Source organism: Bicyclus anynana, chromosome 24 (genome assembly GCF_947172395.1).
Source record: "Bicyclus anynana chromosome 24, ilBicAnyn1.1, whole genome shotgun sequence".
Lineage (NCBI taxonomy): Eukaryota > Metazoa > Arthropoda > Insecta > Lepidoptera > Nymphalidae > Bicyclus > Bicyclus anynana.
The window spans coordinates 10,659,333-10,674,555 of NC_069106.1; the positions used below are offsets into that span (position 1 = coordinate 10,659,333).

The 15,223-nt window shown below is 41.9% G+C and overlaps 1 protein-coding gene across 2 annotated transcripts in view; it reads left to right on the plus strand.

Moving 5' to 3' along the window:
- Window positions 1-15,223, plus strand: part of LOC112052409 (cGMP-specific 3',5'-cyclic phosphodiesterase) — a 75,630-nt gene that overhangs the window by 51,938 nt on the left and 8,469 nt on the right. For both annotated transcript variants that reach the window (XM_024091465.2, XM_024091464.2), the window contains exons 3-9: window positions 1,194-1,307; window positions 6,046-6,163; window positions 11,385-11,511; window positions 12,018-12,136; window positions 12,666-12,931; window positions 13,603-13,779; window positions 14,307-14,483. In XM_024091465.2, coding sequence (XP_023947233.2) covers window positions 1,194-1,307; window positions 6,046-6,163; window positions 11,385-11,511; window positions 12,018-12,136; window positions 12,666-12,931; window positions 13,603-13,779; window positions 14,307-14,483 — 1,098 coding nt within the window. The remainder of the gene's footprint in view (window positions 1-1,193; window positions 1,308-6,045; window positions 6,164-11,384; window positions 11,512-12,017; window positions 12,137-12,665; window positions 12,932-13,602; window positions 13,780-14,306; window positions 14,484-15,223) is intronic.

Sequence of the window (15,223 nt, forward strand, 5' to 3'; positions counted from 1 at the left end):
CTTTGAAATTCGTCATGTAACATAACTGTTTGTATTTTCATTTAAACTTTATTATTGAATACAAAAATACTGTCTAAATATTAAATAATATTTAACTAACGTAAGAATTATCTGATAGGTCTAATTTCACAATGAATCATACACATATTATCAATCAGCTTATCAGCTTAACTTTCAGCTATATTTATTTTTCACTACTTTATAAAATAATCTATCACGCTCATCATGCGCGTCATGTTCCCTCGCTCTAGAATTGCCAACTTTTTTACAAGAAATAAAGTATATTCTGGTCTATGAAGATTATTTAATAAACATTTTTTTTTTTTGAAAAATTCAACTATACCATCAGTATTTTCTTATGACATTGTCACGTTCAACTATCGTCAGTAAACTGCCTTTACAGACAACCGTTTTTTTTATAAATTTGCAACGCATACCATTCCCTCATTCGATCAGTGGTTAAATTAGGAAACTTCGGATTATAAAGTTCTCAGTTCAAGCACTATTTCGGGTTGAGGTTTTTTTCCAAGAAATTCTCAAGAAATACCTGCCACATTCCCATTGCCCCATAGAGCACATTAAACGTAGGCGTCCACTTATCCATCATACGTATCGGACGCATCGCATCTAACGGACTTTAGTGTTCTTTGTATAGAAAGTCATCTAAGTGTCAAGTCAAAAGCCTCAATAGCTCAACGGTAAGAGCGGTCGGACTCACCACCGAGGGGTGGTGGTTCGATCCCCGCCCCGTTGGGCTATTGTCGTACCCACTCCTAGCGCAGTCTTTCCCGACTAGTTAGAGGGAAATGGGAATATTGGCCATATTACATACATGGGAAATATTCTTTAAAAAAAAAATAAAAGTGCGTCCACTATCCACATCGTACGAATTTTCTACCGGAAAATTCAAAATCCGTTTGATGCGATGAGTCCGATACGTACGACGTGGATCAGTGGACGCCTACCATAAGCCGCCATTACATATTTTATAGTGACGACCTCCAATCCGTGTTAAAGATTACCTTTTGACGGCCTTTGTGGTGAAGTGGTTTACGCGGTGATTTGTGGGTTCGATCCCCGGATGGGTCGATTGAGGTTTTCTTAATTGGTTGAATCTGGCTGGTGGGAGGCACCCTACCAGCAAAGACGTACGTGAGCGACTTTTTTTTTTTATTTATGTTTATTTGTTCCAGAGGTCGAGATCGCCGAGTAATTCAGCACAACGGCAGCTGGAGGAGGCGGACTTGTTTATGGACCTCATCAAAGACGTGGCCAACGAATTGGACATTGACGTGCTTTGCCATAAGGTATCTATGGTTTTTTTTAACACTCATGGATTCACCATGGCCAGAAAGTATTCTGTAACCATGTTTTGTGTTACTCGCAAGTTTGAGTTTCGAATTTACCACTATCTCTTTCTGTCTATAGAAAGAGAGAGATCATCATCATCTCCTTTCCCTTATTCCACTAAATCCCGGGATTTTGTTCTCGAAAAATTGTGTTTTTCACAAATTCCACGGAAACCATAGATTTTCCGGAATTACAATAGTAGAAGACTATGTGTTTAATCCAGGGTATATTCTATTTCTGTTCCAAATTTCGGCCAAATCGGTTCCGTAGTTACGACGTGAAGGAAACAAACACACACACACACACAGTTTTGTTATACTAGTGTGGTTTTAGATTCAAGGTCGCTTACAGTAACCTTAAGACCCTGTGAATGTTATGTAGAAACCCTTATGTCATGCTGATCCTAAGTGTCGCCGCACACGGGCCACACGCGACAGCCACAAGAAGCAAGAAGAGACCACAAAAGTAGCTGAAGCGTGCGACAGCCACTTGTGGCCGGTGGTCGACACTTGTGGCCGGATGCTGCTACTTTTTTAACCCATACCTGCAGTAGCGTATACTGTGGCGGCGGTTTAGTGGCCGGTGCGGGCCACAAGAAGCGAGCAACTTGTAGCGTGTGGCGGCCACCGGCGTCAACCGTGACTTGATGGCCTCCGTGGCGCAGTGGTATGCGCGGTAGATTTACAAAACGGAGGTCCTGGGTTCGATCCCCGGCTGGGCAGATTGAGATTTTCTTAATTTGTCCAGGTCTGGCTGGTGGGAGGCTTCGGCCGTGGCTAGTTACCGTGGCTAGTTACCACCCTACCGGCAAAGACGTACCGCCAAGCGATTTAGCGTTCCGGTACGATGTCGTGTAGAAACCGAAAGGGGTGTGGATTTTCATTCTCCTCCTAACAAGTTAGCCCGGTTCCATCTTAGACTGCATCATCACTTACCATCAGGTGAGATTGTAGTCAAGGGCTAACTTGTAAAGAATGAAAAAAAAAAAAAAAAACCGTGTGCTGCGAGTCCATATAAAATGTATGAAAACTACAGGAAATATGCCGGTAGAGGCGTTTTGTGGTTGTGGCCGGTGGCCCGTGTGTGGGAGCCCTTAGTCCTAACCTATTGGGGTTCGAACAAATACGAACACTTGCTAACTAGGTTCGAACAAATTGAACGCTACGGGATTCCTTATCCGATAATACAAGATAATATTTCAGTACTAAATTGGCAATAGAGAAAATTTTTAGTCTTCTCAACTGTCTGTCTGTTTATTCGATCATCGGAATTGCAAGTTAATTTGACGTATGCTAGTTGACATATACAAAATTGAGATTCTATGTAAAAATGTCATCCGGTGCTTATTGGTGGATTGGATGTTTATTTTAATAGGTTGATATAGACCAAATTAGTGAATAGGCCAGCTGATCAGATAAATATTAACCTTGTCATATAGCAAAAACTAAGTAAGTAAACAAGTAATTAATTTCTTCTAATAATCAATATATTTCGGGAGTTCTGTAAAGTTAGTGTTGCAACATCGTGTAGGCGAAAAGTTCGTCGACGAGCCTAAAATAGCGGGATCGCACCAAAAGTATAACAAGCTTGTCTAGTATCATCATCTAGTTATCATCATTATCATCATATCTGCCGACGTACGGCCACTCACGGCAAATGGTTGACGCCTGTGGCCGCCACACGCTACAATCGTCATTGCTCGCTTCTTGTGGCCCGCACCGGCCACTAATCGTCGCCATACGCCACTCGCGCGATTCCCTCTCTCCCTTATCTCAGTAAACCTGTTGGAGTCGAGTACTTAGTGTTTAGTGACTAGTTTAATTTTTGAGTTGGAAGTCGGTTGAATTTTTTTTATTAAAATTTTTATTTTTTAATTTTTAGTGGTAGCACACCTACTGAGTGTGAACAAAAATTAATAAGCAATTAGTTGAAACGTTATTTTTTTATGATAAGTACCTAAGTCCTGCAATCCCAATTTTACAATAAATTAAAATACTACCTTAACTCATATACAAAATTTCACTCCCCCTTTATCCACACGTAATATGAATATCCAGAAAAACGTGAAAGGTATCACAACTAATGAGAAGTGGTCTGTCTTCATCACCAGACCCCCTATGCAGTCACAATCCATATGGGTGGAAAGTTCTCTTCAATATAAAATTAACCAAGTCCAAACACATGGCAGCTACTGTGAATCGTCGAGGAGTTCCCTTAACTCAACTCAACTCATCTAGGTGGAAAGTTCTTATCAATACAAATTAATTAAGCCCAAACATAAGGTATCTAAATCGTTGACGAGTTCCATCGTCTGTGTTTCGGCTCCATCATCAGACCAACTTTAGACCTTCATAAAATTGTAGTGGTTTAAAATACCTTATGGAAACACTAACAAACGCACTAGCCGTCTTTACGATTTTCGAAAGTTGCCTTCGATTTCTCCAGGATGCCATCATCAGATCCTGACATGAAAAAAATGGGACCTCCCTGGAATCGAACTCTTCAAAACACAAAGAGAATTTTCAAAATCGGTCGATAAATGACGGAATTATCGCTGGACATACATAAAAAAAAAACATACATACAGTCGAACGTAGAACCTCCTCCTTTTTGGAAGTCGGTTAAAAAGATGGTTCCCCGAGTTAAGTTTACGAAAGATCTGAAGTAAACTATATGATTACAAATTATAAGTCCTTTAACCAAATTGTGCTACCCCTTGTAATCAATATTATGTAAATTAACTGTACGCCCAGAATTTCGCCTCCCAAGGTTGAAACAAGGGCTTATCTTTATATGTAACTAGTTAATTCCCCCGGTCTCACGCGCTGAATAAATTTTGACTTGGGCAATGCTCTGGTTTTCAACAATATTGTCCTGGGTCGATTCCCACTTGTGGTTAATTTGGGATTTTCTAATTTTTAAATAGGCTGTAAGGTAGGGTCTAGGGTGTAGGGGGGAGGCTAGTACCAGTCAGCCTCCTCACCTGCCAACCTCACCTGCTCGTGGTGCACCCTGCAGATGGACTGACGAGGCTCTGGCGACCGACCAATGGCGCTATAACCATTCACAATGGCTAGATTTTAAATGGCATAGGCCACTGCGAGAAATCTGGCCCTGAGCTGACCATCCCGCATGCCCAGCGTGGTCAGTTTTGGGCCAATCTTTGTACATGGACCAACAAAACAACCAAGCGAGTCACAGGTAGTCGCTGGATGCAGGTGGCTAAGTATCGTGATGTTTGGAAGTCCCTACAAAAGGACTATGTGGACGTTCATCGGCTGATATGATGATAATGATGACGGTAGAGTTGATTTATGGTTTTTGCTTTCTCCATCATCATCAGTGGCTTGCTCAAGGTTTTTAAATGGGGTAGGCACTAGCCATATAAATTATACAAACTGGAAGATTTCTTCACGACCAACACACGGTGAGTTTGACCGGACGTCATGCCGGCAGCGCTGCAGGCATGCGTCTATGTCGGACCGTGGGTGGCTCGCATTAGGGGCTCAAACAAATGAAATTGTTTTCTTCGATCCATATTAGCGTAATCCGCCACTTCGCTATCCATTCCATAAATGAATTTTGTTCAGCAATATTTATATTTTGTAAGTCTATTTATTTTCCTAGGCCGTATACATTTTTTATGGAATACGTAATTGGTTTTAGCTTTTCTCGTTATCAACCCATATTCGGCTTACTCATTCAGGGGTTCGTCCAATAGTCCATCACGCTGGCCCAATGCAGATTGGCAGACTTCACACACGCAGAGAATTAAGAAAATTCTCAGGTATGCAGGTTCCTCACGATGTTTTCCTTCACTGTTTAAGACACGTGATATTTATTCTCTTAAAATGCACTCAACTGTTGGAGGTCTTCAACTTTTCAGTTATGTGAATTTTCCTAATTCTCTACGTGTGTGAAATCTGCCAATTCGCATTGGGCGTGGTGGATTATTAGCCTAACCGTAACACCTCTCATTCTAAAAGGAGACTCGTGTTCAACAGTCCTAAATATATAGGTTATTTAATGATGATGATGAAAAGAACAACTGTCGAGTTACTTGCCAGCTCTTCTTAGCAGAGCCTGCCTTCCGAACCGGTGGTAGAGTCAAGTTCAAGTCAAGAGTTTAAAAAGTGCTTGTAAATTAAGCCTATCTATACTTACTTATAATAAATTTGTATAGAGGTCAATTCTGTACATGAAATATATTTCCAAAATAACTATCAGGGGGCGATTAGTGGTCGATACTGATGCCAAAAATGCAATCATCACATATAGAAACAAAAAATACTTGACGGATTTTAACGAAACTTGGTACAATTATTCTTCATACTCCTGGGCAGGTTATAGTATACTGTTCATCACGCTACGATCAATAGGAGCAGAGCAGTGAAGGGAAACGTTGGAAAAACGGGAGAAGTTACTCCATTTTAACAGCGATACTACTGTAAGGGCTGGATTAAAGAGGTCTAAGGGCTAACGAAGGGGCGGGAATCCGCTAGTATGAAATAAATGAATGTTTGGGTTTGATAATGGTTGAACAAGGTGGACTGACGACATCAAGCGAGTCGCAGGGATTCGCTGGATGCAGGCGGCTCAGTATCGTGATGTTTGGAAGTCCCTACAAAAGGCCTATGTCCTGCAGTGACTCCATCGGCTGATGTGATGATGATGAAGACGAATGGTTGATTGCAGATCTTGGTGAACGTGTGTCTCCTGACGGCGGCCGACCGAGGGAGCCTGTTCCTCGCTAAGGGCACTCCTCCCGCCCGATACCTGCAGGCCAAGCTGTTTGACGTCACCAGGGACACAGGTTAGTGACTAATGAGTATTCTTATTTTTTCTGAGTGTGTAAGCCTTTTTAGAGAGAGAGCCGTGATAGCCCAGTGGATATGACTTTTGCCCCCGATTCCGGTGGGTATGGGTTCGAATCCGGTCCGGGGTATGCACCTCCAACTTTTCAGTTGTGTGCTTTTTAACTCGAGCTCAGCAGTGAGCCGTATATGGGTTGATAACAAAGCCTTCTTAAGCTCCTCAATGGGACCTCAGCGGCGTCACCGGGTGGTTGGCAACGCCTGATGGGGCCCGAAGGCAGAAGCAGAATGGATGGGCGGAACGATTCTCTAAGGGCGTCTCCTCTGAGACTCGAATGAGTATTCAGTGTCTTGGAATTTGTGTGTATTGTGTTTAGGAACTATCGGACGCCCGCGAATATATATAACTAGCTGACGCCGCGCGGTTTCACCTGCGTGGTTTTCCTTCCCGTAGGAGTACGGGGATAATATATAGCCTATAGCCTTCCTCGATAAATGGGCTATCTATCACTGAAAGAATTTTTCAAATCGGACCAGTAGTTCCTGAGATTAGCGCGTTCAATCAAACAAACAAACTCTTCAGCTTTATATATTAGTATAGATACAATTCGCTGGATGTAGGTGGCAGAGTATCGTGATGTTTGGAAGTCTCTACAAAAGTCTCTGTCTTGCAGTGAACGTCCATCGGCTGATATGATGATGATGATGGACGCCCGCGAATACGTGAAATTTAGTTTTTCACAAATCCCGCAGCTACTATGGATGTTTTGGAATGAAAAGAAAGCATATTACCTCCTCTATCTACTAGTGAAAGTCTTATTTATTTGATTTGAAAAATTCTATCAGTGTTCGATAGCCCATTTATCGACGAAGGCTATAGGCTAAAACGGGGATGTTTTCATACGGGAACGGGAACCACACTGGTAAAACCGCGCGGCGTCAGCTGGTGAAATATAATCATCTTTAAAACGTACAGTTTCCAGTATTGTAGGGGGTAATCTCTGATTCTACAGAACCGATTTGGAAAATTCTTTTACCACTAGAAAGCCACGTTATTTGTGAGTGTCAAAGGCTATATTTTACACAGGAAAGGGAACTACGCAGGTGAACAATAAATAAAGCACAGTTAACGATTAATTAAAGATGATCTTGTTTAATGTAATGAATCATGAGTCCAGGACAAAAGACACTGTCACAGTATGAAACAATACAATCAATACGCCATTACATTTAATGTATCATTCTTATACATATCATAATGTGTGAATGTTCGCCTGTTAGGGCCTAAGTACAAAGGATCATCAAAATTGTAATCATCAATGCATTGAAGACCACACAGCAAAATGTTTTGTTCTATTTATACTTTTGTGGCGGACGCACTGCGGTTTCACCCGCGTAGTTCTCGTTCCAGTGGGAATACAGAGATAGAATATAGCGTATTTAACTCGCTGATAATATATCTTTTTATTGGTGGAAGAATTTTTTAAATCGGTCCAGTAGTTTCAGAGCCTATTCAATGCAAATAATAATCAATCTTTATTCTCTTTATAATAGTGTAGACTAGCCGATGCAATGCGGTTTCACCCGCGTAGTTCCCGCTCCCGTGGGTACACTGAAATAAAATATGGCCTATGTTGTTTGCTGGTAATGTAGCTTTTCATTGGTGAAAGAATTTTTTAAATCGGTCTTGTAGTTTAAGCGTGAAAGCGTAACAAACGCACACAAATTTACATCCAAATACGAAGAAATGCATAAAGTAGATAGCTCTAGATAGATTTTAAGAAATTAAATATCACTTGTCTCAAATGGTGAAGGACATCATAATAAACAATAAACATCGTGAAGAAACCTGCATACCTCGTCCTCTCAGAATGAGAGGGAATAAGGAGGGAATAGTCCACCACGCTGGCCCAATGCGTATTGGCAGACTTGACACACGCAGAGAAATAAGAAAATTCTCAGGTTTCCTCACAATGTTATCCTTCACCGTTTGAGACACGTAATATTATATTATAGTTTCTTCTTCTTAAAATGCACACAACTGAAAAGTTGGAGGTGCATGTCCCGGACCGGATTCGAACCCACAATCGGAGGTTGAGGTCATATCCACTGGGCTATCATGGCTCTCACGGTGAAGGAAAACATCGTGAGGATACCTACATACCAGAGAATTTTCTTAATTCTTTAGATGTGTGAGGTCTGCCAATCCGCATTGGACCAACGTGGCATAACCAACCAGGCCTAGCCCCTGTCATCCTGAGAGGAGACTCGTGCTCAATAGTGAGCCGAATATGGGTAGTTAATAATGATTAAGTCTAAGAATCCTAACCAGGTGTTAGTCAAAATAATAATTAGACATCTGTAACACAATTTGGACTGCAATATTTACACAGCAAACAAAAGATAAACTTTTCCTATTGTTCGCTCGGTCCCTAATGAAAAATTGCTGGAACTTCACCTTTTATTAGCGTTTCTTTTGTTTTCCCCAAAAGGCACACAAACAACAAAGTGTTGTATTTTTGGTAACTTTTTCAGCGTTTATCTTTTAGATAGCTCCGGAAATATATTTATGACCCAAATTATGTACATAATTATGCTTCATTTTTTTTCATATTGCGTCCAAAACTCTTTGACTATTTAGACTATGGACCTGTTTCGCACAAAAATTCACCAACATAAATGTCTGTCGTTTTTTTGAAGGTACTAGATAAACTCACTCATCGAAAATGTTTAACAACATTAAGTTTTTGGCCGTTTTTTATGCCATTCAACTACACAAACTGTCATTTTTAGGGAGCTATTTACACGACGAAACCGATTACAGCAATGAAACATCGATTCTATGACAACAGTTTTTATAAACGCGATAGATCATTGATTTTTGATCTTTGACAGAGGGGTAACGGTTAGCGAGGCAGGTCCTGTTATTAATGGTCGAAGCCAAAACGCAATACAAAGACCAAAGGTAGAAACATAAAAGTAAAAAAGTTATGAAAGTCATTTTTAATCCTGTTGACCTTGAACTGTTAGCATAGAGTAGTTATTAATCCTATGAAAACATTAATGTGATAATGTGACCCAAATTCTATATCACATATATGTGTCGTTATCGATTATGCCAACAAAAGCAATGATATCTAATTGGGTGCCAAATTCTATAGATTATAGAATTTAGAATATTTTAAAGCTCAAGATTTGGATTAGCTAGATAATTGTGTTCATATACTGTTTTCGAATTGTCACTTATACACCGCGCTACGTTATTCGTCTTAAACCAAAATCCCACATAATGTACCCAATGTCTATTATCCATCAGTGTTATTAAAAAAAAAAACAAAGTACAATTCAAGGAGTTACAATTGTAATAAACTTTCAAAAATCGATTATTTTAACACATCCTGTATTTTCAAACATCTACCTACCTCCTCGCCGCAGTCACGTCGGCAGCCCGTCGGTCCCTTTGAGCTTTGAGGTCATTCACTTTAACCTATTTCTTTAAATTAAATTTTATTTTATTTACGGGTGTTAACCCGTACTAGACCTGTGTCGATCGCGATTGATCGAATCTCTGATACCCGATCAGTACTTGTGCGTGAGCGAGTGACGCGGCCGTCAGAGCCTCAAATAATCTGCGAACGATTTTTGTTCACCACACTGAATTGGACTTGTAACAATTATCTGGATCGAATACTCGTCGGTCAGTCGTACAACATCACTCTACAGAATAGCAACCTAAAATCCGATCAGTTCGGAATTTTAACGGCCTTGGTGGCGCAGTGGTGTGCGCGGTGGATTTACAAGACGGAGGTCCTGGGTTCGAACCTCGGTTGGGCCGATTGGTGTTTCGGTCCAGGCCTGGCTGGTGGGAGACTTCGATCGTGGCTCGTTACCACCCTACCGACAAAGACGTACCGCCAAGCCGTGGATTCAAATACTCCCCCTAATAAGTTAGTCCGTTTCCATTTCAGATTGCATAATCACTTACTACACTACCGTCAGGTGAAATTGTAGTTGATGGATAACTTGTAACGAATAAAAAAAGGGTTCCGATTCATGTCCTACGGATGTTCAGTTTAAGACTCAAGTAACTACATACTTTAAGTCGAGTCGTAACGATACACAAAACACAAACTCACACAAAGTTTAAATGAAAGTATCTCTGGAAGTAGGTTAAGTGTACGGTTGGAATGAACATCTGAATGAAACCTTGCGAAGATGTGTTTTGTGCGAAGCGCTCCTTTTAATGTGCCGCGCTACTGCAGCTGCAGCTAAATAGGTGGCAAATTGCTGGACGCTTTTAAAAGTTGCAGATATACGAGTTACTCGGGTTTTTATCAGTATACTATCACACAGTATATTTCACCCGCGTGGTTCCCGTTCCCGTAGGAATACGGCGATAATGTATAGCCTATAGCCTTCCTCGATAAATGGGCCATCTGACACTGAAAGAATTTTTCAAATCGGACCAGTAGTTCCTGAGATTAGCGCGTTCAAACAAACGAACTTTTCAGCTTTATAATATTAAGTATTGATACATACCAGTGGGTATGCGTATATAGATCCTGCATATAAATAAAACTAGCGGACGCCCGCGACTTCGTCCGCCCTTAGATCTCCTTAACCTGGCCCACTCGCAAAATCCGTTCTTAGCTGAAGGCTCTCATGAATTACTTCCCTGCCAAATTTAATCATTTTACGTCAAGCGGTTTTCGAGAGATCGTGCTGAATGACCTTTCACTTGGTGTATGTGCTTCTAATTTCGTTTATAGTTTACGCGATATTAAGACACAAATAATCATTGGAACTGTTGAACTGTCTTAATTGGGACTCTCACTGGAAGATGGAGGAGGTCAAAAATAGTCCGGGGCCCTTAGTGATGAGCTGGTCTTTGCAACTTGGCACGATCCTAACATTGAACGCATTGAAAGAGAGGTTAAGGGGTGGGCAATAAAGGTTCCGTTACACTCTCCGACGGTTCGTGAACGTCATCTTGATTGGACCCGTCTTCTTGTAAACAAATCGAATTAACACTATCTTGCTCCAATGTTGTTATTTGCGACATCGAATGAAAAATCGTGAATGGATTGTGCCTCATTCCAACCAGCTCATGACTAAGAGCCTGGTATTGGTCCGAAACTAGTAGGACATACTCCAATGTTGTATCACATGAGTTTTAACTGTGTTTCATGGTAAATTGACTTACATCTGTTTTTTTTCCAGACCTGTATACAGCTCTGCGGATAGCTCAAACGCAGGAGATCAGGATAAACTTCGGCGTGGGTGTGGCTGGTCTGGCCGCTCAGACCAAACACCCCATTAACATTAAGAATGCGTACGCTGATCCCAGGTGAGTAGATACTCTTAGGATGGTACATGAGTGCGGTGAAGAGGTATCTATTCGAAGGGGTAATTAGGAGACACACAAGCTCTGTGTACACCAAGTACTTTGCGTCTTTCGGAACGCTTGTGCAATGATGCAATTCAAATACCACTACTGTTTCACCTAGATCTAAAAGAGTCACTACATGCGTATTAAGCCGTCTTATAAGAGTAAAACTTCTGTTTTTCATGAACCCTTACAAAGCAGTTTATAAGGAACTGTTATGTAATAACGAAATAATGGAATGTGTGCTGTATGTCCAAAATTTGCTTGGAACATGCAGCACAATGCTGAGCTGGATCCAGTTTCAAGGCTGTGCCAAAAATGGCATTGTGGTGTTCTGATGCTTAGACAACTTTTGGTTTTTGATTTGTCTTAGTGGTCAGAGTATCAAGCTAAGTGTGGCACAATATTAGGAATAAACGTTTTTTCTTTCTTTCTAATAAGATTGTTCACAAAACTACCTATTTCAGGTTTAACAGTGAGATCGACGCGCGCACTGGCTACAAGACCGAGCTGATATTGTGTATGCCCATCTGCAACTACGAGGGCGACGTGGTGGGCGTCGCGCAGATCATTAACAAAACTGATGGTTAGTGTCAGTGACGCTGTTCACTGCATAGGTAATTGAGACCCTTCAGCTCCATAGCATGCTCCCCATAGCATTCTTCCCATAGAATTCTCCCCACATAGCATTCTTCCCATAGCATTCTCCCCATAGCATTCTCCCCATAACATTCTTCCCAGAGCAGAACTGTGATAGCTACAATAAGAAAATTCTCCTCGGCGAATTTGGTCTTTATTTCAACTAAGAAATGTCATATACAGCCGATGAACGTGCATAAAATGCAGCAAGTAAAAGCCAAAGCCGAAATGCTTAACAATGAGCTAACACTTACTTTCATCATCATCAAAATAGACATCCACTACTCACACTACTCAATGGTTTCGAGCCCCATCCAACGGCTCCTTGCATTCATGTCCTCAGTCCATCTTCCCGTACGGGGACGCCATTCCAGCTCCTGGTGACCTTAAAGTCCCTTGGCTAAACGTCCATCGGTTCTTTGAACTATGTGCCCTGCCCAACACTCACTCTATTAGTATGTAAATCCTTATTACAGGCTCGAAAGAGTTTTCCACACGAGACGTGGAAGTTTTCCGGCGTTACCTGACGTTCTGCGGCATTGGCATACAAAATGCTCAGCTGTTCGAGTCGTCAGTGCTGGAGTACAAGAGGAACCAGATCCTTCTGGCTCTGGCGAGGAGTATATTCGAGGAGCAGAGTAATCTGGAGTGTCTGGTGACCAAGATCATGACTGAGGCGAGAGAATTGCTGAAATGCGAGCGATGTGCTGTATTCATATTGGATACAGATCATTGCGAATCGGTAAGTAGCATATATCATATTTCTGTGAACTTTTTCTTGTATCCATAAACAACCGTTAGTTGGTATATGAGGGGGACATGACTTTAACAAAAATGTGCACTTTAAACCTTAATATTTTACAAACGGATCCCTGAATCGAAAAATAATGTTTCACTGAACCCTCATGACTTTGAAAGACCTATCCTACCTATAGAACTGGTGAACCGTTTGAGTAGCCAACGTATAAAGGTACAGTATAAGGCTCCGGGACTTCCGCCATTACTGACACTTGACAGGTGTAAAGTTACTAATCTGAGCGTGTAATAACTTTGGATGCATGGAATCCAGCTGTGGCGATCTGCGTGAGACTACAACATTTACATTATTCAAAGAGTTCATAATTACTAAAGGAAGTGTTGAACGCGCCTTGCTTTCTGAAAATACCGAAAATTCAGGAGCATCTGCGCATGCCAACAGTGAAAGAAGAAATAAAATCCAGTAACAACAACTACAACGTTAGACTCAGAAACCATTTGAACCACCTTGATTCGACGATTGAAAAGTCGGCAAATACTTGATTAAAAGCCACATATCAAATACTTGGGGCTTCTTCCGCTGGGGAATGCTCGCACGAGAACAGCAACACAACAAAACTGGGCATGCTTATATAGTCGTTCTTTCTTTATTTCCAGAGTCACCTAGAGCGAATAGTGCAGCGGCCGGGCGGCAGACGGAGCTCGGTCCCCGCGCTGCCCCCGCCGGCGCCGACGCGCTTCCACACGCTGTTCGAGCTGGGCGCCAAGCACTCGCGCACCACGCTCACCCCCAGACACGACATCAAGTCCACGCTCGCGTGTATCGCGCTCGCGGTACGTGTTAGACCTTGTCCAGAAGGGGCAAATTCGCCGCGAATCGCGTTGTCAAAGTACTAGACATCAATACATCGCGTCCACAAGCATCGCGCGAATGCGAAATACGCGCGTAATTCGCGTGCACTACGCCAGACTCTCGACTCGCGTGTGATTTGCGCGTATTGCGCGCGAGTCGAGATACTAGGAACGCCTTGGTGCGTCCAGTTAACGCGCGAACTCTAAAGCGACTGCACGTTCAACTCCATGTTTCGTACTGAATTCCTCCCCAAATGCTTGCGCGTTGGTACGCGCCTTGTGGATGCAATGGTCGCGCGTAATGCGCGCTAGAGAATCGCGGCGAATTCGCCCTTTCTGGACTGAGCCTTAGTGTTAACAGAGCCCTCTAGAGCGACAGACTTCCTTTATCCCTTTATGCATTAACACTCACCTCTCCTCCGCGATATGTGCTCCATGCCCACTTCACTTACCATCAGGTGAGTTTGTAGTCCAGGACTAACTTGTAAAGAATTTATCTCCTACTCCAGGTGGCTCAATCGAACAAAGCACTGAACATATCGGACGTGGACGAGTGGCGCGCACACAACGGCATGGTGGTGGCCGACATGGCGGCGGACGACGCCGTCAACGTGCGCACCATGCTCTGCATGCCCATTGTTAACGCCAACAAAGACGTCATCGGTGTGGCACAGCTGATTAATAAGGTAAGTTTATTTTTGCTTATTTTAAGATCTTTTCTTTTTAACACCTTTTCAGTTATGTGCTTTTTAAGAAAATAAACATCACGTGTCTTAAACTATAAAGGAAAAACTGAGAATTAATTCGACAAAAATTGTTCGACACAATGTATTTCTTCTTTCCCTTTTCTTGGGATACCAGTATGTCATTGACAAAGCAAAGCCTACTGGCCACTATTTCATAAGCTTGCCAAATTTTATAAGCTTGAACATTGGCTCTCCGATTGCCTCTAAACCATGGATTGCCAAAGTAGGCGAACATCAATATTGAGGTAAAGTAGTAAACAGAGAGAAAGTTCTCTTGTCTAAAATGCTTTAGGGACCACTACTATGTGCACTTCTTCCCTAACCCTACCCTACCTCTGCCCAACCCTACCATACTCCTACTCTACTTTAGTCCTACCCTACCCCTACCTTAACTTAGCCTACTCCGATCCTAACGTCAGTCAACCTCTCCACTAACACTTGAAATTTAGGAAAATTTTAATTAACTTTTATGTAGGTATTATTACGAATTGTTTACATGGGAGTAAAGAAAAGTTTTTAGACCTTGTCTATTGTTGATTTCTTTTTAATTTTCTCCGTAAGAACCATCCTCGTGGTTCAAGGAATATTGTAAAAAAAGAATTAGCGAAATCGATTCAGCAGTTCTTGAGATTTGCCTAAGCAACAGAGTCAGCATTAATTCAACAATGTCCCAAAATTTA